Source organism: Hypanus sabinus, chromosome 26 (assembly GCF_030144855.1).
Source record: "Hypanus sabinus isolate sHypSab1 chromosome 26, sHypSab1.hap1, whole genome shotgun sequence".
Classification (NCBI taxonomy): Eukaryota; Metazoa; Chordata; class Chondrichthyes; order Myliobatiformes; family Dasyatidae; genus Hypanus; species Hypanus sabinus.
Genome location: NC_082731.1, coordinates 13,334,891 through 13,359,823, shown reverse-complemented (window position 1 = coordinate 13,359,823; position 24,933 = coordinate 13,334,891). Strand labels below are relative to the sequence as shown.

At 50.3% G+C, this 24,933-nt stretch overlaps 1 protein-coding gene across 1 annotated transcript in view; it reads right to left on the bottom strand.

Annotated features, from left to right (window-relative positions):
* Positions 1 to 24,933, bottom strand: part of LOC132381578 (zinc finger protein 721-like) — a 92,356-nt gene that overhangs the window by 16,223 nt on the left and 51,200 nt on the right. The window contains exon 6 of the mRNA XM_059951073.1: positions 17,658 to 18,511. Coding sequence (XP_059807056.1) covers positions 17,658 to 18,511 — 854 coding nt within the window. The remainder of the gene's footprint in view (positions 1 to 17,657; positions 18,512 to 24,933) is intronic.

The following is a 24,933-nucleotide window of genomic DNA, read 5'->3' as shown; positions in this document are numbered from 1 at the left end:
CTGCAGAATCGTGTGTCTGGAACTTAACGTAATGTGAGTTCAGAACGGTGGATACGCTGATTGACAATAAAATTCCTGTTAGCATCAAGCCTCTCCACATGCCCCTACAAATCCCCCACTGATCTCTCTCCTGGCACTTGTCCTTGCAAGCAGAACAAGTGTCACCCCTGCCCCCACAAACACTTCCTCCACCATCAATGTTGCCGTCACCCACATCTCTTCCATTTCCCGCACGTCTGCCCTCACCCCACCCTCCCGCCACTCCACCACGAATAGGGTTCCTCTTCTTCTCACTACCCCACCAGCCTTCGAGTCAGCTCCAACGGGATTCCACCACCAAGTACATCTTCCCCCACCCCGCCCCCGCTTTCTGCTTTCCACAGAGATCCCTTGTCCATTCATCCCTTCCCACCGATCTCCCTCCTGGAACTTATCCTTGCTAGTTGAACAAATGCTACACCTGCCCCTACACCTCCTCCCTCACTACCATTCAGGGCCCAGGTGAAGCAACACTTCACCTGTGAGTCTGTTGTGTTATGGTCCGGTCCGGAGCCCGTATTCCGGGTCTTGTAGCCGTCCTCCCTTTCACCCTTAAGCCCAAATAGGAACATCCTGGCTTAAGGAGGTGCACCTGAGACCTATCGGCTGGCAGGTGGATATGAGGGGCTCTGGGACTGAGTCTAGTTGGGGGGTTGTCCTACTCTGAACCTATTTTGTCCTGGTCCTCTGTGTGTCTTGTACCCGCTGTTCTGTCTGGTTTGCCTTGTTTGTGTCGTTGCACTGTTGACCCGGTTATCCTGTCTCGACCCTGGCTTGGAGTACCCACTGTTAATCATCTAGTTCTGTAAGTCTGTTCTTGTAGTCACCCAGTCATGAACTCCAGGGTCCTGCCCTAGCCATGAACTCTCTGAACCCCAGGATCACCGTTGCCTGCCACGGTCTCCCCGTCTTGTTCTGTCCTTTAGTTGTTCCTGTCCTGCCCCTAGTACTTCAGTGCCTGCGTCCCGCATTTGGGTCCAGTCTCCACGTCCCCCTTGTGACATGTCGGGGTCACCTACTGTGTCCGGTGTTCTCGGTAAGGCCTCCTCTTTATCGGTGAGACGGAACGTAGATTGGGAGAGCACTTCACTGAGCACCTTCGCACCCATTTTAATTCTACTTACCATTCCCATTCCAACGTGTCAGTCCACGGCCTCCTTTTCTGCCACAGTGAGGCCATTCTCAACACCTTATATTCCATCTGGGCAGCCTCCACCCTGACGGCATTGACATCAATTTCTTAAACTTCTGGTACTGCCCCCCTCTTTCTCCTTTCCCATAACCCACCCCCTCGTTCACCTTATCTCCTTCCTCTGATGGCCTTCGCTCCTTTTATTCCTTCTATTCTCTCCTGTTGAACTCCCCCCCCCCCTTCTCTGGCCCTGTACCCCTTTCACCAATCAACTTCCCAGCTCTTTACTTCACCCAACACCCTGCCAGTTTTACCCGCACCTGTACTTCCTTCACTGCCCCCACCTTCTTACTCTGACTTCTCCTGTTCTGACGAAGGGTCTCGTCCCAAATCGCTGACCGTTCACTCTTTTCCATAGATGCCGCCTGGCCTGCTGTTTGATGTGAATTGCGCCTCTATTACCCATGTCACTGTAACACTTGTATTGCTACTGCAAGCACACATCACAAATAAACTAATCTGCGGTTGGCTTAACTCTAATGTTTCAAGGGACTTGCCTGCAGCTGGGCAAGTATCACCCAAACCAGTTGTAAAACCACCTGCTGACCTGGACGTATACATCAATGATACTGACGAGGGCTTACTTAGCTATGAACCTCCTGCCCTTCCACCTATCCATCATTTTACTGCAGAGTCGGGTAGAGTTATTAACCAGAATGAAGCCTTGTTACATTATGGGAAGACTGTTAATGATTATGCAGCTTTAGCTAGTGATGTTTTGCAGAACTCACCCTTTGGGAGTGAAGTTTGGACCTGGGGACTGAACGTTAGTGGATTTGCATGTGTTATAGTTGTTCTGCTCTTTGATCTAATGATTATCCAATGCATTTTGATGATTTTTTTCGATGGCAACTTCTGGTTTAAGGTGATGCTGGTGAAGCTCGATGATCACTTGCTTGAGGCTCGGGAAGCACAGAAAACCACTAAATACTTTGTAATGTCACCTTTTCCGTTAAACACTCAGTGTAAACAATCGCCTGTAACCTCCGCCCCCCCCCCCCCACCTCTGACTCGGTGGCTCGGCAGAACCCAGGTGCGGTGAGGCAGGTGGGGAAGACCCGAGCTTCGATTAACCCAAGCACTGGGCCAAATTGGAAAAGCCAGGGGCAGGCCAAATCGTGGTGGTGGAGTCCAGGGCCCAGAAGCAACAGATCCCGCTGTTCGGCTGACAATTTAAGTGCCAAGCCAGATTTAAAAAGTCAGGATGTCGGGGCCAGCTCGCTGCTGTGCGAAGTTTGCCCTGAACTGAGGCTCTGTGGACAGGCCTTCCTTTCGTGGACTTTGGTCCTCAACACTGTTTGCAACATTTGCTTTTCCATCTCTCTCTGCCCTTTGGGTATTTGATGGTCTTCTGTTGACGGGTTCTTTTAGGTGTCTTTATTTTGTGGCTGCCTGTGAGGGACCAATCTCAAGTGCATAATGTATACATACTTCGAAAATAAATGTACTTAGACATTGGAACAACTTGAGTGTTGGCATGCTAAATACCATTCCGAGTCTCTCTCCAGTGATTTTCAAAGTAAACACGAGTGAATCTGCAGATGCTGGTGTTACGAATGTGCCACAACTCTGAGGGGCCGAAGGGTACAAAGTAGCCCCCTCCTTTTTCAGAATCGCAAGATCGCTATTAATTTGGGTCTGGGACCCAGGAAATGAGAGAGAGACGTCCAGAATACACAAGGGTCTGGAATGTGTGTCCTGGCCTCAGCAAGGCGGATCCCCTGATAACGGCTATTGTCTCTTGGAGACGGAATTGTGTATTGAGTACTGTACTATTCATTGAAGCCCTCAGGGGACAACCAGAGTGGGCTGGTTGAGGGATTGCATCATCCCAACCTGATTGACATCTGAGACCCCGTGAGTAAGGATAAAAGAGGGTCTGGGGAACAACCCCTTTAGACGCACCAGGAGAAACGCTAGAGATCCTGTGACAGCGTTTAATAGCGACAGCTGGTGGGGGGCTCGCGGGCGTCCTTTCCCTTTGCCTGGGATTGGGGCCTCGCCACAGAAGAACAGCTTTAGCTAAAGAAGAGGCCACACCAACGGAACACCAAGGATCGAAATCATAAAAAGGAAAAGCTGGCAAGTTTCTAAAAATCTCTCTCGTCTCCAACCGAAGGCTGCAGCCTGAATGAACTGAGTGACTTTTATATTTCCATCGGACAATACATTATCCCCTAGACAACGAGAGAGCTTATTTCTTATTGATTATTATTGTAACCCCCCCCCGGGTCGCCTCAGGCTCGCTCAGCTCGTTCCCGTCTAGGGGGAGCAGCCTTCGGCCCCGCCAAACTGGGTAATCAGCTGGTGTGGATGCTGTGTGATGTCCCCGCCTCGCCCAAAAACAGACAGTACACCATATGCGATTAAATGAGTACAATTTATAAAGGTTACTATAACGAAGTGATTAATAATGATACAGTATATATATGAAGAAAAAAAATAAAGAAAAGGCGCCAAACTTATCAAAGTCCAAACCACTTCGTGCACAACCGTTGGAGCTCAATTACTGAAGTCTTCTGGCCACCATTCGATCCCCTCCGAACTCCTCGACTCGCAGCTCAGGACCACCCGAAGTGGTCAACCAAGCACATCTAGCTTCATCTCCTCTCCTCGGAGTACCTCCTGGCCTCGGACCCCTGCTTGGGGTCCATTCCTCGCCCAGCTTACAGCATCGCGCCCTCTCTCTCTCACCCTTTCGTGCCGATCTCCCCAAAAGCCCGCCAACAATAGCTTACAGACTCAGAAGAAAGAACAACATTAATCCCAATTGGTTTACAAAGGAATACAATTCTCGTTATCAGTAAATTTTAACCCAAACAAGCTTCCAGCACTCTCTTGCAACAAAGAAGCATTCCTGCTTTTAACAAAACAAAGAAGCCATTTTGATTACATACACAGTAACAAAGAAAAAAGAAGAAACCCCCTTTACACTCTCCCCCCACCAAATAAAAGTCATGTCCTCATGACTATTAAATAACTCGCCACCTTTCCTGCCAACACACTGTAACCCAAGCACAAACAGTGACATCTCCTCCCCACACAGTAAACCTCATGCCCTGTTCCTCAGGCGCTACATAGGCCAACTATCTGGGAGTTCCCTAACCCTTCTGAGACCTCCGTACCCCCTCACCTAGACCCTTCAGGCTCGGACACAACTGGGGATACCTTGGGCCCACTACCAACTCCTCTCTCAACCTCTCACTCATGCCCCACACTGCACACAGCTAACCCTCCCCGCTACACCTGACTCAGTGGGAGAAGGGCTAAAGGTCTCTTCCTCAATCGAGGGAAAGTCAGCAAAAGGCAGCATGTACCACACATCCAGCACATCATCCATCGAATCTGTATTATTCCTCATTTCTGTGATCGGTAGCTGCTGTTTGATCTTCTCCAAATGGAAACACTTGTCCTGCACTGCTCCTGTAGTCTCTTCAGCCTCCTGCAATTGAGATATCAGCTTCTTCTCTGGCCCCTGCAACTCTCGCCACAGGCTCAGCAGTTCTGACTCACGCATTCCAGCCATCTCAATCTGGAACACAGTTACTCCAACAGCTTCTTCCACCCCGGCCTGAAAAGCAGCAGTTAAAGATTGGTCAGCCTCCAGTTCAGTATTCACTGCACTTCTCTCCAGTTTTTTCTTCCTCATGACTTCTTCCAGATCAGCTTTCAGGTTTTGCACTTCATTGGAACTGTCGATGGTCATCTTCAGGTTCCCTTCAAGCTTCCGCTTCCCTCTTCTGAGATTTGTCCTCAATTTCTTCACCTCCGCAAACTCCCCCCTCCGGGTTCTCAGTTTGCTGTTGCCCTCAGTCAGACAACTCTCTTCATTCTCTCCAACTTGTAAGTCTTCCAAATGGTTCCAGATCTCTTTCTCCAGTCTCTCCGTCTTCATTTCAAACTTGATTCCGTAGAGACAGTCACTCACGAGCTGCGACCTTCGCCAGCCCTGGCACGTGTCCCGAAAACACTTTAACTCGGTAGTTCTCAGCCGCTCCTGCAACGACCTCACTTCATATTCTCCTGAGGTAAATCCAAATACTAAGAGATCATCCACATAACGCCAAAACTCCAAACGCCTCCACATCCCCTATGGTCTTCCACCTGCCCCGCAGGAAGGTTGCAAGGGCTCCAGATATGCCCTGTGGCATCTTTTCGGACCCGAAGACTCCTAGGGAATTTATAACGGCCGTCTTCTCCTTGTCGGCCCCACTCATCGGGATCTGGCAACATCCACTCCTCAGATCCAGCACCTTAAACCACGTCGCACCACTCAGACAGGCCATCGCCTCTTCGGCCCTCAGGGCCATATTCTGGTCACTGACAGTGCGCCTCTTCAACGCAATATAATCCACACACACGCTGCCTACGTCTTCCACGGCTGTCGGGGCCAGTCGCCGCAACCTCTCTCTCACCGAGGTGTCTTCAGCAGTCAACTCCACTCCCTCGTGGTATTTCGCAGCGTCCACTAAGAGGGTCTCACCCTCAGATACTTCCCCCAGGCCGTACCGCCACTGGCTCTTGTTTGAATTCGGTATTGGCCCAATGCTGCTACACACGTCCGCACAAGCAGCTCGAAACTCTGGGTGCATGGACAATGCCTCCAAACAGCTCTCACCCGCCTCCTCTGGGCAGGCCCCCAAGCGCAACAGCAGGATAATAGTTCTCTCCAGAACCGAAACGCTGCCCGTCTCAACAGTGTCCAGACACATCAGCATTAACGATTCACGAACCTCAGTCTCCTCCACATTTGCCTCCAAGAACTCCATTTTCACTGACCAACAACCGTCGTCTGGATAATCACCGGCACTGGTACCCCAAATCTCCAGTGTCCTCAATGTCGTCAAGGGTAAATGCTTCCAATAACAGTTATAAAACAAACTGTACAGCAACTTAACCGGCACCCCGGTGCCGAGGATGGCTTTAACTTGACTTCCATCCATCTGTAACAACACCTGTGTGCGTGGCCCCTCTAAGCCTTCAGGAATAGGGTCTGCTCCTTTCGGGAGTTCCTTGGTACATTGCTGGGAACGTGCTCCCCCAGAGACCCCAAGCCATTCCCCCACTGGGCCTCCTCTAAGTTTCCCGACACCTCTCGGATCAACGAAACAACTGATCCCCTTGACAGATCCCCTTGGCACCACAAGCAATTTATCTGCCCCCCTAGCCAAAAGGGATACCCTAAAAACTTCCCACCAATCTCCTGCCATAGATATGATAAGCGGCATTTGACTACCAGTTGAACCACACACATTTTCCCACACTTTCCCAGAACTGGCAGCTGTCACTTCGAGGTAATTGAGCCCGACAGTTCTAACAACGTCACCAGCCCGCCTACTCAAACTTTCACCCAGTCCCTGTCGCTTTCCCTCAGCCAAGCGCTGCCACTCACCCAACAACTGAGAGGTCTGCTCTGCCCATGCCTCTGCCCCTTTAGGGCTGGACATTATTCCAACAACCCCCTTTACATTATTATACTCGCACTTTTAGGTTTAGTATTGACGACGTAGATTATCTGTATGTTTGCATTGATATTATTTTTGTGTATTTTTACTGATAAATACTGTTAAAAATAGTACCATCAGACTTCAATGGACCTCTCTATCTTTGCTGGTAAGTGACCTAGTTACGGGATTCGTAACAACTTGGGGCCTCGTCTCGAGATTTGATACCAAATTGGAGGGCCAGTGAATTGGGCTTAAGTCCAAACGTGGGTCTGGTTGCGCAGGTAGCCAGACGGGAAACCAGCAAAGATGGATGTGGATGAATTTATAGAAAACCCGACTCTGGAGGCGCTAGAGGCGGCCACAAAGTTGGACTTGATAAATATTGCGAAAGGACGAAACCTCGCAGAGGTGAGGTTGTCAATGAAAAAGGGGGAGGTGCAGAGGGCCATAACTCAGTATTATATTGTGAAGAATGTGTTTTCGGCTGAGGTATTGGAAAATATCCCTGAAAAGGCACCCGCTGGTGGGACGGCTCAGTTAGAGTTGGAGAAATTAAGGTTGGAACATGAAATTAAGTTAAAGCAGCTGAGAAGGAAAAAGAAAGGGCCGTGAAGCAATGGGAGAATGAGCTCCAGCTAAAGGAGTTAGAGGTGAAGACGGAGCAGGAAAGAGCTGAGAAACAAAGGGAGCATGAAATTCAGCTAAAACTGCTGGAAGCAGCTGAAAAAGAGAAGGAGAGAGCCGAGAAAGAGAGGGAGGCGGAGAAACAGAGGCAACATGACTTGGACATGGACAAGTTAAGGCAAGAGTGAAGAGCTCAAGGGCCAGACCAAGAGGAGCGGTTTAATGTTAGTCGGGAGTTGAGGGTAGTACCTCCGTTCGAGGAGACGGATGTTGATAGTTATTTCTTGCATTTTGAAAAGCTGGCAGTGAGTCAGAAGTGGCCCAAAGATCAGTGGGTGGCGTTGTTACAAAGTGTGTGAAAAGGGAAGGCACAAAGGACATATGCGGTGTTGTCCATGGAGGAGGAAGAGTCTGAAAATTATGAGAAAGTAAAGGAGGCCATTCTTTGGACCTATGAATTGGTACCTGAAGCATAGAAATCTAAAGGAAGGGTTGAATCAGACGTATACCAAGTTTGCCTATGAGAAGGGTGTGCTCTTGGATCGTTGGTGTGCAGCAGAAATAGTGGAAGAAGATTTTTGGCATCTCAGGGAGTTAATTCTGATTGAGGAATTTAAAGGTTGTGTTTCGGATGATATCCGGATGTATTTGAATGAAAAGCCGAATAAGTCCATCTCCGAATTTGCTAGGTTCGCAGATGAATATGCCCTAACCCACAAGACAAAGTTTTCCTCCAATAAAAGTTACCAGAGAGACCGTGGGAACGGTAGAGAAAGCCCGCTGGCTGAGGCAGAGGTCCCGCTGGGAGCTAGTGGTAAGATTAAGGAGGAGAGGCAAGACAGCAGGAGGGTTCCTGGCTTGACCTGTTTTAATTGTGGAAAGGGGGGACATATTGCATCTAGGTACCTTGCTCCAAGGAAGGAGACAGGAAAATGGAAAGCAGCAGTCCCTACAGGATGTGTTGTGGTGATCAGGAAATCGACGAGAGAGCCCCAGGTAGACAGAGTACGAGCAGGGTCTGAGAAATGTATTTCAGAAGGAACCGTGTCTGTGAGAGGGGAAGACACACCAGTTCCAGTGTGGATCTGGAGAGACACGGGAGCTGAACTGTCATTGATTAGAAGTAAGGTACTGGATTTTGGTCGCAAGACGGGAATGGTAGCTTTGAGAGGAATAGGAAAAGGGACAGAAGCGGTGCCCTTGCATAGGATCATTATAAATTGTGATCTGGTATCTGGACCAGTTGAAATAGGGGTCCGATCAGAATTCCCGAGAACTGACATGGACGTCCTTCTAGGTAACGATTTAGCCGGTGGTAAGGTTTGGTCAGCAATGAAGCTGACGAGCCGGCCTGTGAGTGTTGAGGTCCCGCCCCTAGATTCCAAAATCTATCCCGCATGCGCGATCACTCGCAGCATGTCGAGAGAGGCAGCTGAGAACGAGAGCAGTTTAAATCCGGCCAGTATCGATTTGGCCGAGACGTTTTTACCGACCCTGTACCAAGAGGGGTTAGAGGGTGGTAAAATGGAGAATAGTAAAGTGAAAGAGAGTAAGGGCGAGGAGGTAGTCCTGCCCTTAGCCAGGAGGAAATTTATAGAGGCACGAAGTAAAGATGAGAAACAGATAAGGCTGTTAGAAGGTCCAGAGTTGGACATGGATGATCTGTCTGGTTTGGCAGAACTGTTTGAAGAAGTTGAAGAATTGTCTAAAGATGTTCCCGATAATGAAATGAGGGCAGTCCTAGATGACAAGGATGCCATTACCTTGAAGAAGTCTGCTGGGTTCACAGATGAGGTTGTTTCAGCCCGCGGGGTTGAGTTTACTCCGGAAGGGAGTTGCCCAGAGAGTAACTGGGAGGATCAGGGGAATTTAGAATTTGAAAAGGGTACGGGTATTGAAAGTCTGGAAGAGGCAAATGTCCCATTTGAGTGTGTTCAAGATGTGGATGCACGTGGTACTGAACCTAGTAATGGAGCTCAGAAAAAGTCTGAAGTATTTGATTCAGTTAACAAGGAATGCAGTCCTTGTGGGTCAGATGGACTTGGTTCAGTGAAGAAAGGGTTAACCTTGGTAATAGTGGGAAGTGAGAATTCCCAGTTGTTTGTGCTCGAAGGTGTGTTAAAAGTTAGTGAGGAGATAAAAGGTGGTGAGGTGAATACTGTTATTGAAGGAAAGGGGAGAAGTGTGGTTCCTAAATTGAATGAAGAAATTTTGAGGTCTGGATTGATGTCAGAGGCAGCAACCAGGCTACAGAGACAATGGCTTGGTAATGCGGTGCCTGCGAATCAATTACAGGTTGAGTTGGAAGGTAAAGGGGCCCCACACGCTATTGTTATTCAAGAGTGTGGTGTGAAAAAGCAGAATTCGAAATGCTGTTTGAACAAAGAGGGATCGCTTGCAGATATTAAACTGAAAACTAATAGCATGAAGGGTCCTGAAGAGAAAACTAGCAACTTGCTTAAACTTAAAGAATTGTGTGGAAATTCGGAAAATGGTCTAAGTTTGGAACACATTGTTGATAAAATAACTCCTATGAAAGGAGCGGTTGAAAGCCTATTTCGCCATGGTGCACAAGCTCACCACGTGGGAATTAACTGGAAAAGGGGCGAGGGTTGACGGGCTGCCATTTTAAAAAGCAGGATCTGGTTTGAAGGGATTTCGACAAAGCATGTGAATAATAAAGTCAACCCCCATGGAAGATTGACTGTTAAGTTTGAAAGTAACATAAAGATTAGTATTTGCATGAACTTTTGTAGTATACACGTAAGCTAAGATCACAACTCTAGTTTTTGTTTGCTGAAGAAAAGGAATAAAAATAGGTGGTTACTGAATTGGAGTCTGATGCTACAAGACTTCATTAAGGTACAAGATGTTAAGATATTAAAGGGAGTGACAATGTAATTGTTAACTGTTTAGATGCTGAATTGAATGTATAACTGTATTACTCTGTAGTGAAAAAAAACTTTTGTATTGTGTTAGGTTCTAAAATCCTGTAAGACTGTATTAATCCATTTTTACCAATGGTAAAAAGGCTTTGAAGGAAGGGGGTGTTATGAATGTGCCACAACTCTGAGGGGCCGTAGGGTACAAAGTAGCCCCCTCCTTTTTGAGAATCGCAAGATCGCTATTAATTCGGGTCTGGGACCCAGGAAATGAGAGACGTCCAGAATACACAAGGCTTGGAATGTGTCCTGGCCTCAGCAAGGCGGAACCACTGATAACGGCTATTGTCTCTTGGAGATGGAATTGTGTATTGAGTACTGTACTATTCATTGAAGCCCTCAGGGGATGACCAGAGTGGGCTGGTTGAGGGATTGCATCATCCCAACCTGACTGACATCTGAGACCCCGTGAGTAAGGATAAAAGAGGGTCTGGGGAACAACCCCTTTAGATGCACCAGGAGAAACGCTAGAAATCCCGTGACAGCGTTTAATAGCAACAGCTGGTGGGGGGCTCGCGGGCGTCCTTTCTCTTTGCCTGGGATTGGGGCCTCGCCACGGAAGAACAGCTTTAGCTAAAGAAGAGGCCACACCAACGAAACACCAAGGATCGAAATCATAAAAAGGAAAAGCTGGCAAGTTTCTAAAAATCTCTCTTGTCTCCAACCGAAGGCTGCAGCCTGAATGAACTGAGTGACTTTTATATTTCCATCGGACAATACATTATCCCCTAGACAACGAGAGAGCTTATTTCTTATTGATTATTATTATACCTGCACTTTTAGATTTAGTATTGACGACGTAGATTATCTGTATGTTTGCATTGATATTATTTTTGTGTATTTTTACTAATAAATACTGTTAAAAATAGTACCATCAGACTTCAACGGATCTCTCTATCTTTGCTGGTAAGTGACCCAGTTACGGGGTTTGTAACACTGGAAATAAATAAAAAACACAAAATGCTGGCAGAACTCAACAGGCCAGACAGCATCTATGGGAGGAGGTAGTGACGATGTTTCGGGCCGAAACCCTTCATCAGGAGTGAAGTAACATGGGATGGTCGAGGGGGGATAAGGAGTGGGGGGGAGGGATGAAGTAGAGAGCTGGGAAGTGATAGGCTGGAGGGAAATGGGCTAGGGGGGGGAAGGTGGAGAATTATGGGAAATAAAAGAGTAAGAAAGGTAGGGCTGGGGGGAGATTATAGGGGGGGGGAAGAGAGAAAGAGAACCAGACTAAAATAATAGATAGGGATGGGGGTAAGAGGGGGCAGGGGTATCAACGGAGGTCAGTGAGTTGGATGTTCATGCCAGCAGGTTGGAGGCTACTTAGGCGGGAGATAAGGTATTGCTCCGTCGACCTGCGTGTGGCCTCATCTTGGCGGTAGAGGAGGCCATGGATAGACATGTCGGAGTGGGAGTGGTCTGTGGAATTGAAGTGTGTGGCCACAGGGAGATCCCGCCACTGCTGGAGGACTGAGCGCCGGTACTCGGCAAAACGGATTTTCCAAGTAAATTTGTTATCAAAGTATGTTATCATATACAACCCTGAGACTCAATGCTTTGCAGGCATACTCAATAAATTCATAATAGACTGTTAACCAAACAGAATCAATGAAAGACCACACCAACTGACCATTCAACCAGTGTGCAAAAGCCAGCAAACAGTGCAAAGGCTAAAATAAATGAAATAATAATAATAATAACTAAATAAATAAACAATGTATGGAGAACATGAGATGAAGAGTCTTTGAAAGTGAGTCCATAGGCTGTGGGAACAGTTCAATGATGGGGGGATCTTATTGAAACGTATAAAATTCTAAAGGGATTGGACAGGCTAGATGCAGGAAGATTGTTCCCGATGTTAGGGAAGTCCAGAACGAGGGGTCACAGTTTAAGGATAAAGGGGAAGCCTTTTAGGACTGAGATGAGGAAAAACTTCTTCACACAGAGAGTGGTGAATCTATGGAATTCTCTGCCACAGGAAACAGTTGAGGCCGGTTCATTGGCTATATTTAAGAGGGAGTTAGATATGGCCCTTGTGGCTAAAGGGAGCAGGGGGTATGGAGAGAAAGCAGGTACAGGGTTCTGAGTTGGATGATCAGCCACGATCATACTGAATGGCGGTGCAGGCTCAAAGGGCCGAATGGCCTACTCCTGCACCTATTTTCTATGTTTCTATGAAGTTGCCTCTGTCTGACTTTACACCACAATGTTGTCTTGCTTTGAGCATTCTGTACCTCTACCTCACACTTTATGTACCTCAACACTTGGGATGAAATTAAGTATATTTTAACATGTTTCTTTGATATATTTTCTAAGTTTAAATATGCCAATATTACTTTTTATCCAGCTTTTACGAACTATGATATCCATGCTCCACACTTCACGTGCATTTAAAGTTATGTTTTACTAACTGATTTTGTTTTGTGGTCTGGAGGAATGCTGTTTCGATTGGTTCTACTTACTTAGTCAGTCAATAGGGACTGGAGACGGTTGCCCAACAGTTTCTATCGAGCATCAGTCACGTGCACGTGTGTGGTGGTCAGACACTGCACCCTGCTTTGAGAAAAGATTTCACACAGCATCAGTGGCTGATGCTTGTGTTTTGTCGTCTGTTCGGGCTGATTCAAAAAGCAGAGACTTATGATCATTTTGTTGTTCATTCTGACTGCTGAAAAAATTCCCACACTGATCAAGATGCCATGTTCGCCAAAAAATATTACCTTACAGCATCGAATTAAAAACCAATGGCCTCACAAAATTTGTTCTCTATTTCACTTAAACACATAATTTGTTATTCATTTAAATAGGAGCTATATTTTTTAAACCTGGTTAACTATTTCCATGAAACTGGCTAACTGGGTCAGCCACGTATTTTGGCCAAAATGTACTGGTCCTGAATAGCTGGAATCTCTTCCTGTTCCTGACTTTCACTCAGAATACGTTCCCTCTATGACACCCTCCCCCTCTGCAACTGTGATATTATTCCGGACTAGCAATGCCACTCCCCCACCTCTTTTATGTCCCTCCCTGTCCCTTTTGAGACATCTAAACCACTGCAGTTCCTGCCCTTGTGACAGGCAATTATCCGGGATGAATGCTACCTGCCTGCCTGTTGATGCATCTTGGCCTCCCGGACTGCTACTGTGAGATGGAAGTGGCGCTCCACACGATCTGGTGCACTTCACCGCGCCCAGACTTGCAGCTGAGGGAAGGTCACGAAGGCTTGGGCCGCTGGCATCATCCCGCAGAGAAGTTCTGATTCAGACGATCAATGACCAACCACCACAGCCAGATTCAAGGCTGAAGTGTACGTACAATTGGAGTGTGGAAATAGAACAGAGCACATTATAGCACGGTACAGGCAGTTCGACCCATGATGTGGTCCTTACTTTTTAGCCTACTCTGTGATCAATCTAACTCCTACACAGCCCTCCATTTTTATATCATTCGTGTGCCTTTCTAAGAGTCTCTTAATTGTCCCCAAGCGTATCAGCCTCTACCACTAACCGGGCAGGGAGCTCCACACACTCACCGCTCTTTGTAAAAGAAAATCTACCTCCGACATCCCCCGCATATTTTCCTCCAATCACCTTCAGATTACGTCCCCTTGCATTAGCCACGTCCACCCTGGGACAAAGTCCCTGGCCATCCGCTCGATCTCTGCCTCCATTCATCTTGCCCCCCCTGGGAAGTCACTTCTCAACCCCCTCCACTCCAAAGACAAAAGCCCGAGCTTGCTCAGCCTATCCTGATAAGGCACACTGTCCAGTCCTGGATTCTGGTGGATTTAAAATCATCTGGAGATTGTTATTAGATTTCACAACTGGAACAAGACAGCAATCTGCAGAACTGAAGGGAGGGTGAACAAGGACCAGCCGGGACCTCTCCGAACAGTGAAGCAGATTCAAGGGCTCCATCGCCAACTCTTGCTTCTGTTTCAGATGCGACCGTGATCCCCTCCTCTCTGACATGGGCCTGTTCTCCTAGCAATGCCCCTGACCGTGACTCTTGCCCTCTACTGATCCTCCCTCCTGCTTCTGGCCCCGTTCCACTGAGCAGGCGGTGATGGGCCCTTAGCTGCTGGGCTTTCAGGACGAGTTAGTAAATTGGATTAGACATTGGCTTTGTGGGAGAGAATGGTAATAGACGGCTGCCTCTCTGTCTAGAGGCCTGTGACTGGTGGTGTGGCACAAGGATTGGTGCTGGGTCCTTCGTTGTTTGTCATCTACGTCAACGATCTGGATGACAATGTGGTTAACTGGATCACCAGATTTGCAGATGACCCCAAGACTGAGGATGTAGTGGACAGCGAGGAAGGTTGTCGTGGCTTGCAGAGGGAGCTGGATCAGCTGGGAAAACGTCCGATGGAATTTCATGCAGACAAGTGTGAGGTGTTGCAGTTTGGCAGGACCAGCCAGGGTAGATCTTACACAGTGAACGGTATGGCACTGAGGAGCATGGTACAACAAAGGGAACCCTCAAATCATTGAGAGTGGTGTCACAGGTAGATAGGCCCGTAAAGAAAGCTCCTGGCACATCGACGTTCATAACTGAGTACAGGAGACGTGGTGTTACGTTGAAGTTGTCTAAGACATTCGTGAGGCCAAATTTGGAGAACTCTGTGTAGTTTTGGTCACCTACCTATGGGAAAGATGTAAACAAGGTTGAAAGAGTGCAGAGGAAATTCACAATGATGTTGCCGGATCTGGAGGACCCGAGTTATAATGAATAGGTTAGGACTGTATTCTCTAGAACACAGACGATGGAGAGGAGATTTCGTAGAGGTATACAAAATTATACGGGGTATATACAGGGTAAAAGCAAGCAGGCTTTTTCCGCTGAGGTTGGGTGGGACTACAACCAGAGGTCACGGGTTAAGGGTGAAAGGTGAAAAGTTCAAGGGGAAAATGATAGGAAATGACTTCACTCAGAGGGTCGTGAGAGTGTGGAATGAGCTGCCCGCACAGATGTTTAAGAGGAGTTTGGACAGATACATGGATAGTAGGGGTACAGAGGGTTGTGGTCCCGGTGCAGTTCGATGGAAGTGAGCAGTGCCATGGACTAGACGGGCTGGTGGGCCTCATACTCGTCAGAACTGGTCTTGTATCATGGAGACCCACCCAAGCCACAGGTCACTTCCTTCCATCTCCACGACTGAAAGGAGCTGGCAACCAACGGTTAAATATCAAACACGAGGAAACCTGCAGATGCTGGAAATTCAAACAACACACACAAAATGCTGGTGGAACACAGCAGGCCAGGCAGCATCTATAGGGAGAAGCACTGTTGACGTTTTGAGCCGAGACCCTTCGTCAGGACTAACCGAAAGGAAAGATAGTAAGAGATTTGAAAGTAGTGGGGGGAGGGGGAAATGCAAAATGATAGGAGAAGACCGGAGGGGGTGGGATGAAGCTAAGAGCTGGAAAGGTGATTGGCTAAAGTGATACAGAGCTGGAGAAGGGAAAGGATCATGGGATGTGAGGCCTCGGGAGAAAGAAAGGGGTGGGGGAAGCACCAGAGGGAGATGGAGAACAGGCAGAGTGATGGGCAGAGAGAGAGAAAAAAAAACAACTAAATATGTCAGGGATGGGGTAAGAAGGGGAGGAGGGGCATTAATGGAAGTTGGAAAAGTCAATGTTCATGCCATCAGGTTGGAGGCTACCTAGCTGGTATATAAGGTGTTGTTCCTCCAGCCTGAGTTTGGATTCATTTTGACAGTAGAGGAGGCTATGGATAGACATATCAGAATGGGAATGGGACGTGGAATTAAAATGTGTGGCCACTGGGAGATCCTGCTTTCTCTGGTGTTCAGCGAAACGGTCTCCCAGTCTGCGTCGGGTCTCACCAATATATAAAAGGCCACACCGGGAGCACCGGACGCAGTATACCACACCAGCAGACTCACAGGTGAAGTGTCACCTCACCTGGAAGGACTGTCTGGGGCCCTGAATGGTGGTGAGGGAGGAAGTGTAAGGGCAGGTGTAGCACTAGTTCTGCTTGCAAGGATAAGTGCCAGGAGGGAGATTGGTGGGAAGGGATGGGGGGGGGGGTGGACGAGTGGACAAGGGAGTCACGTAGGGAGCGATCCCTGCGGAAAGCAGAAAGAAGGGGGAGGGAATGATGTGCTTGGTAGTGGGATCCCGTTGGAGGTGGCGGAAGTTACGGAGAATTGTATGTTGGACCTGGAGGCTGGTGGGGTGGTAGGTGAGGACAAGGGGAACCCTATCCCGAGTGGGGTGGTGGGCGGATGGGGTGAGGGCAGATGTGCAGGAAATGGGAGAGATGCGTTCGAGAGCAGAGTTGATGGTGGAGGAAGGGAAGCCCCTTTGTTTAAAAAAGGAAGACATCTCCTTCGTCCTGGAATGTAAAGCTTCATCCTGAGAGCAGACGTGGCGGAGATGGAGGAATTGTGAGAAGGGGATGGCATTTTTGCAAGAGACAGGGTGGGAAGAGGAATAGTCCAGGTAGCTGTGAGAGTCTGTAGGCTTATAGTAGATATCAGTAGATAAGCCATCTCCAGAGATGGAGACAGAAAGATCAAGAAAGGGGAGGGAAAGGTTAAACATCAATTCGATTCTCCCAGAGACACAATAGGCGAGGGAAGTCTGGGACAAGGCACCAGGGAGCTCTCGACTTGTCTGCTGAAAGTCTCTTTACCCCCAGGGTGGGGACGCTGTGCCATGGAGACAGAGCACCACAGGCCTGGAAACTTCTCCTCAATGTTTGAAATCAAAACCACATCCATACGTTCCACACTCTCACAACCACCCCCCCCTTAAACATTTATCTTTCATTCTAGTTTTAGACTCACCCAACCTCAGAGGGAAAAATCTGCTTGCATTCACCCCAGCTACTTCCAGCCCTCAGAATTTTGTACTCACAGTTCTGTGTCACCCCTTTCCTCAGGGAGGGATCGACTGAACACAGAAAGGGGAGATACAGTAAAACTCCTGCATTCCAGCACCCTCAGACCATCGCAGAATCACTTCCACTAGCACCACCTCACACTTCTCTTACGATTCACCTTTGTTCAGATGTTACACAGCACAACACTAAAACTCCTACCGAAACCGGTGGGTAGAATGGAGCCTGGTGCCACTGGCAGCAGGTTTACTCTGGGCGGAGACCAGAACACGAGTTTGGCCTCCTACTTCACTCCCAGAGTGTTACAGATTCAAAGGGCCTGTGACACGGATCTGATTTATTTCACACTGGTTCAGGAATATAAATGGCTGGTCCAGTTACAGGATTTACAGACACCGTCAGAAACAAATCCCAAACTGACCAGGGCTCAGTCCTTGGTCTGATCAGGTGTCAGGAACGGCAGAAAGCAACAGCCCAAAGTCACTGTGAACTCACCCGGAGTCTCGGTGACCGCAGTGTTTCAGTGTCAATGTGTCACACAGTTACACTTTCTCCTGGGTGTGAACCCGCTGGTGTCTCGCCAGGCAGAATGACCGTGCGTATCCCTTCCCACACACAGAGCAGGTGAACGGCCTCTCCCCGGTGTGAATGTACTTGTGTGCCTGCATTTGGGATAGCTGAACGAAGCCCTTCCCGCACACGGAGCAGGTGAACGGCCTCTCTCCGGTGTGAATCCGCTGATGGGTCAGCAGGTTGGCCCTCCGGATGAATCCCTTCCCGCAGTCAGAGCAGATGTACGGCCTCTCTCCGGTGTGAATTCGCTGGTGCATTATCAGTTCTGTTGAATGTTTGAATCGTTTCCCACACTGGGAGCAGCCGAACGGCCTCTCCCCGGTGTGAATTTGCTGATGTGTCAGCAGGTTGTATGACTCAGTGAATCCTTTCCCGCACTCGGAGCAGGTGAACGGCCTCTCGCCGAAGTGAATCCGCCGGTGAGTCACCAGCTTGGACGACAGAATGAACCCCTTCCCACACTCGGAGCAGGTAAACGGTCTCTCGCCGCTGTGAGTGCGCAGGTGTATCTCCAGGTTGGACGACTGACTGAACCCCTTCCCGCACTCGGAGCAGACGAACGGCTTCTCCCCGGTGTGGACCCGCTGGTGCTTGAGGAGGTTGGAGGAGCACGCAAATCCTTTCCCGCAATCGGAGCAGGTGAACGGCCTCTCCCCGGTGTGAGTGCGCTGGTGTCTCAGCAGGTCAGACGGCCAGTTAAATCCCTTCCCACAGTCAGAGCAGGTGAATGATTTATCCCCGGTGTGAACTGGCTGTTGCCTCCCCAAGTCAGACGACATAGTGAACACTTCCCTCTCAGGGTGCAGTCCGTCTTCAGCAGGAACGTGCTGGAACATAGAACACAGAAACGGAAAACACTTCAAAACATGTTCACATGTCACAACAAGACAGTGATGGTCTGTGTGCTTCATTGTTAAATCTGGGAAGCCCCACATAACTGGAGAAGAACTGATTCTACCAGCAGTAAAGGAGGGTCTGAGTATGGTTTTGCACAGATCACCATGTTAAAAAAATTAAAGCAACTCCCTCAGTGACAATTCTGAACAGGTGAAATGTCTGAGAACGTGGAAGAAGACACATTCTGCAATGTGAGTGCCAAGTGCCTAATTTCTATTTTTGTATTATGATCTGTGTGGTTATTACAGGTAACTTGTTGTGTGGGTTGGGGCAAGGTAGTAGTGAATGGGTATACTTAGGTATTCTCACTCTGTCTCAAGTCAGCCTAGCCAGAGGGAGACAGACAGGGAATGATATTTTTTGTTGACTGCTAACTTCACTAATTGGAATGCTGATTACATTAACTTCACCATCACTGATTTTAGTTTCATTACTTTAGAATACTTTATTGTCGCCAAACAATTGATACCAGAGCGTACAATCATCACAGCAATATTTGATTCTGCGCTTCACGCTCCCTGGAGTACAAATCAATAGTAAATATAACAAAAATTTAAATTATAAATCATAATTAGAAAATAGAAAAGGGAAAGTAAGGTAGTGCAAGTCAGGTCCGGATATTTGGAAGGTACGGCCCAGATCCGGGTCAGGATCCGTTCAGCAGTCTTATCACTGTTGGAAAGAAGCTGTTCCCAAATCTGGCCGTACAAGTCTTCAAGCTCCTGAACCTTCTCCCAGAGGGAAGAGGGACAAAAAGTGTGTTGGCTGGGTGGGCCTTGTCCTTGATTACCCTGGCAGCACTGCTCCGACAGCGTGCGGTGTAAAGTGAGTCCAAGGACGGAAGATTGGTCTTTTCCATTGCTGTAAGAGTTTTTTCAACTTGGAACTTGGTTACGTTGGAAGTGCATCACCCGGTGTCAACTCCCGTACTCCGTCTCTCAGCGGTTTTGGTCTGCAACCGCTCCATGTGACATACGTAGGACAACAGAATTTCTTCTGCTGTTGGATTAGTCAACTTTGCCAGACAACGAATTGTTGCTTCTTGGTTATGTTCACTTCATAAAGAATGAAAGCATGGTCCAGGAGTTGTTATTTGCCGGGGGACTAGAAACCGATATGAAGGGGGAGACAATATTTTGGGGTTGTTGAGCAATTTTTCAACAGGAAGGATATTCTACTCACCAACATTCCTGCTTGTGCATCAGACAGGACGACACCATGAGGTTATTACTTTATTGAAAAAGCTGCACCTAACATATTTACCATTCACTGTTTCATTCTCAGACAACAGCTTGTCACAATAAACCTTAAGTGATTGGCTGCACAAATCATCAAATGCTGTTTCAGGTATCACAGTGAAAGTAACATCAATTCTCTACAATTTCAAGAACTTTGTATTGAGAATGGTGAACAGTTTGACACACAGAGTCCGACGGATTTCAAAAGGAAACTGCCTGAGATGCTTTCATCCACTTTCTGAAACTGAGATAAAATTCTTTGAAGATTCTAATGCTACATTCAGTAATTGACTGAAGAATACTGGGTATGATACTGCTTAATTGTCAGAATTATTCACAAAGTTTAATGAAATCAGTCTTCAATTGCATGGAAATGATGTGAATCTTATCTGTCAAATCAGTTGTCTGCACATTTCTGTTCAAGTTAGAACCTACTTAAGTGCAATATTGGCTGTTTATGCAATATTTGTTAGTGCTTTGAATTTGCAGTTTCTGTGTCTGTGCATTGTGAATCAAAATACTTGCAACACACACAAAATGCTGGAGGAACACAGCAGGCCAGGCAGCATCTATAGGGAGAAGTACAGTCGACGTTTCGGGCCGAGACCCTTCGCCAGGCATCTGCAGATTCCCTCGTGTTTGCGAATCAAAATACTTCATAGTTTTTATGTAATGGCCAGCAAGACAGCATGTGGGGGTAGCACTGGGGATGTGGTCTGGGAGATAGGGGGGTGGTAACCGCAAAAAGGTTTGGGAACCAGTGTTTTAAAAGCAAGGGAATGACTGGCTGCATATTGCAGTGATCATAAGATATAGAAGCAGAATTAGGCCATTCAGCCCATCAAGTCTGCTCTGACAGTTGAGAGGTGCATCAGTTCTTTGAGCTGCCTACAAAATATTACCATCTTGATTTGTTGGACACAACAGTCAACGTCTTTCCACACAAGGCAGGTAAAGTCCCTCACCTGCAGTGAGAAATCACTTGTCTGATCCTCGTGTGAAATGAAGGGAACGTGTCTGATTTCTCCTCAGGTTAGTTCAACATAACCTCACAAACAGAGCACACGCGTCTGGTATTTTCCTGCTGGTGACCGGAGTGCGCTTGCCCTCTGGCTGAACTTCTCTCCACACTTGTACTTCTCAGCATTCCGTTCAAAGCCACAGGCACTCACCTCCCCACCACCCAGGACAGGCTCTCTTCTCACCCCCACCACCCAGGACATCCTCTCTTCTCACCCCCACCACCCAGGTCAGGCTCTCTTCTCACCCACACCACCCAGGACATCCTCTCTTCTCACCCCCACCACCCAGGACATCCTCTCTTCTCACCCCCACCACCCAGGTCAGGCTCTCTTCTCACCTCCCCACCACCCAGGACATCCTCTCTTCTCACCCCCACCACCCAGGTCAGGCTCTCTTCTCACCCACACCACCCAGGACATCCTCTCTTCTCACCCCCACCACCCAGGACATCCTCTCTTCTCACCCCCACCACCCAGGACAGGCTCTCGTCTCACCCCCACCACCCAGGTCAGGCTCTCTTCTCACCCCCACCACCCAGGTCAGGCTCTCGTCTCACCCCCACCACCCAGGACAGGCTCTCTTCTCACCCCCACCATCCAGGTCAGGCTCTCGTCTCACCCCCACCACCCAGGTCAGGCTCTCTTCTCACCCCCACCACCCAGGTCAGGCTCTCGTCTCACCCCCACCACCCAGGACATCCTCTCTTCTCACCCCCACCACCCAGGTCAGGCTCTCGTCTCACCCCCACCACCCAGGACATCCTCTCTTCTCACCCCCACCACCCAGGTCAGGCTCTCGTCTCACCCCCACCACCCAGGACAGGCTCTCTTCTCACCCCCACCACCCAGGACAGGCTCTCTTCTCACCCCCACCACCCAGGTCAGGCTCTCGTCTCACCCCCACCACCCAGGACAGGCTCTCTTCTCACCCCCACCACCCAGGACAGGCTCTCTTCTCACCCCCACCACCCAGGTCAGGCTCTCTTCTCACCCCCACCACCCAGGACGTCCTCTCTTCTCACCCCCACCACCCAGGACGTCCTCTCTTCTCACCCCCACCACCCAGGTCAGGCTCTCTTCTCACCCCCACCACCCAGGACATCCTCTCTTCTCACCCCCACCACCCAGGACGTCCTCTCTTCTCACCCCCACCACCCAGGACGTCCTCTCTTCTCACCCCCACCACCCAGGACAGGCTCTCTTCTCACCCCCACCACCCAGGACAGGCTCTCTTCTCACCCCCACCACCCAGGTCAGGCTCTCTTCTCACCCCCACCACCCAGGTCAGGCTCTCCTCTCACCCCCACCACCCAGGACATCCTCTCTTCTCACCCCCACCACCCAGGTCAGGCTCTCTTCTCACCCCCACCACCCAGGACATCCTCTCTTCTCACCCCCACCACCCAGGACTGGCTCTCTTCTCACCCCCACCACCCAGGACATCCTCTCTTCTCACCCCCACCACCCAGGACAGGCTCTCTTCTCACCCCCACCACCCAGGTCAGGCTCTCTTCTCACCCCCACCACCCAGGTCAGGCTCTCTTCTCACCCCCATCATCCAGGACATCCTCTCTTCTCACCCGCACCACCCAGGACAGGCTCTCTTCTCACCCCCACCACCCAGGACAGGCTCTCTTCTCACCCCCATCATCCAGGACGTCCTCTCTTCTCACCCCCACCACCCAGGACATCCTCTCCTCTCACCCCCACCACCCAGGACATCCTCTCCTCTCACCCCCACCACCCAGGACAGGCTCTCTTCTCACCCCCACCACCCAGGTCAGGCTCTCTTCTCACCCCCACCACCCAGGACATCCTCTCTTCTCACCCCCACCACCCAGGACAGACTCTCTTCTCACCCCCACCACCCAGGTCAGGCTCTCTTCTCACCCCCACCACCCAGGACATCCTCTCTTCTCACCCCCACCACCCAGGACAGGCTCTCGTCTCACCCCCACCACCCAGGACATCCTCTCTTCTCACTCCCACCACCCAGGACAGACTCTCTTCTCACCCCCACCACCCAGGTCAGGCTCTCTTCTCACCCCCACCACCCAGGACAGGCTCTCTTCTCACTCCCACCACCCAGGACAGACTCTCTTCTCACCCCCACCACCCAGGTCAGGCTCTCTTCTCACCCCCACCACCCAGGACGTCCTCTCTTCTCACCCCCACCACCCAGGACAGGCTCTCTTCTCACCCCCACCACCCAGGACGTCCTCTCTTCTCACTCCCACCACCCAGGACATCCTCTCTTCTCACTCCCACCACCCAGGACAGACTCTCTTCTCACCCCCACCACCCAGGACAGGCTCTCTTCTCACCCCCACCATCCAGGTCAGGCTCTCTTCTCACCCCCACCACCCAGGTCAGGCTCTCGTCTCACCCCCACCACCCAGGACATCCTCTCTTCTCACCCCCACCACCCAGGTCAGGCTCTCGTCTCACCCCCACCACCCAGGACATCCTCTCTTCTCACCCCCACCACCCAGGTCAGGCTCTCGTCTCACCCCCACCACCCAGGACAGGCTCTCTTCTCACCCCCACCACCCAGGACAGGCTCTCTTCTCACCCCCACCACCCAGGTCAGGCTCTCTTCTCACCCCCACCACCCAGGACATCCTCTCTTCTCACCCCCACCACCCAGGACAGGCTCTCGTCTCACCCCCACCACCCAGGACATCCTCTCTTCTCACTCCCACCACCCAGGACAGACTCTCTTCTCACCCCCACCACCCAGGTCAGGCTCTCTTCTCACCCCCACCACCCAGGACAGGCTCTCTTCTCACTCCCACCACCCAGGACAGACTCTCTTCTCACCCCCACCACCCAGGTCAGGCTCTCTTCTCACCCCCACCACCCAGGACGTCCTCTCTTCTCACCCCCACCACCCAGGACAGGCTCTCTTCTCACCCCCACCACCCAGGACGTCCTCTCTTCTCACTCCCACCACCCAGGACATCCTCTCTTCTCACTCCCACCACCCAGGACAGACTCTCTTCTCACCCCCACCACCCAGGACAGGCTCTCTTCTCACCCCCACCATCCAGGTCAGGCTCTCTTCTCACCCCCACCACCCAGGTCAGGCTCTCGTCTCACCCCCACCACCCAGGACATCCTCTCTTCTCACCCCCACCACCCAGGTCAGGCTCTCGTCTCACCCCCACCACCCAGGACATCCTCTCTTCTCACCCCCACCACCCAGGTCAGGCTCTCGTCTCACCCCCACCACCCAGGACAGGCTCTCTTCTCACCCCCACCACCCAGGACAGGCTCTCTTCTCACCCCCACCACCCAGGTCAGGCTCTCGTCTCACCCCCACCACCCAGGACAGGCTCTCTTCTCACCCCCACCACCCAGGACAGGCTCTCTTCTCACCCCCACCACCCAGGTCAGGCTCTCTTCTCACCCCCACCACCCAGGACGTCCTCTCTTCTCACCCCCACCACCCAGGACGTCCTCTCTTCTCACCCCCACCACCCAGGTCAGGCTCTCTTCTCACCCCCACCACCCAGGACATCCTCTCTTCTCACCCCCACCACCCAGGACGTCCTCTCTTCTCACCCCCACCACCCAGGACGTCCTCTCTTCTCACCCCCACCACCCAGGACAGGCTCTCTTCTCACCCCCACCACCCAGGACAGGCTCTCTTCTCACCCCCACCACCCAGGTCAGGCTCTCTTCTCACCCCCACCACCCAGGTCAGGCTCTCCTCTCACCCCCACCACCCAGGACATCCTCTCTTCTCACCCCCACCACCCAGGTCAGGCTCTCTTCTCACCCCCACCACCCAGGACATCCTCTCTTCTCACCCCCACCACCCAGGACTGGCTCTCTTCTCACCCCCACCACCCAGGACATCCTCTCTTCTCACCCCCACCACCCAGGACAGGCTCTCTTCTCACCCCCACCACCCAGGTCAGGCTCTCTTCTCACCCCCACCACCCAGGTCAGGCTCTCTTCTCACCCCCATCATCCAGGACATCCTCTCTTCTCACCCGCACCACCCAGGACAGGCTCTCTTCTCACCCCCACCACCCAGGACAGGCTCTCTTCTCACCCCCATCATCCAGGACGTCCTCTCTTCTCACC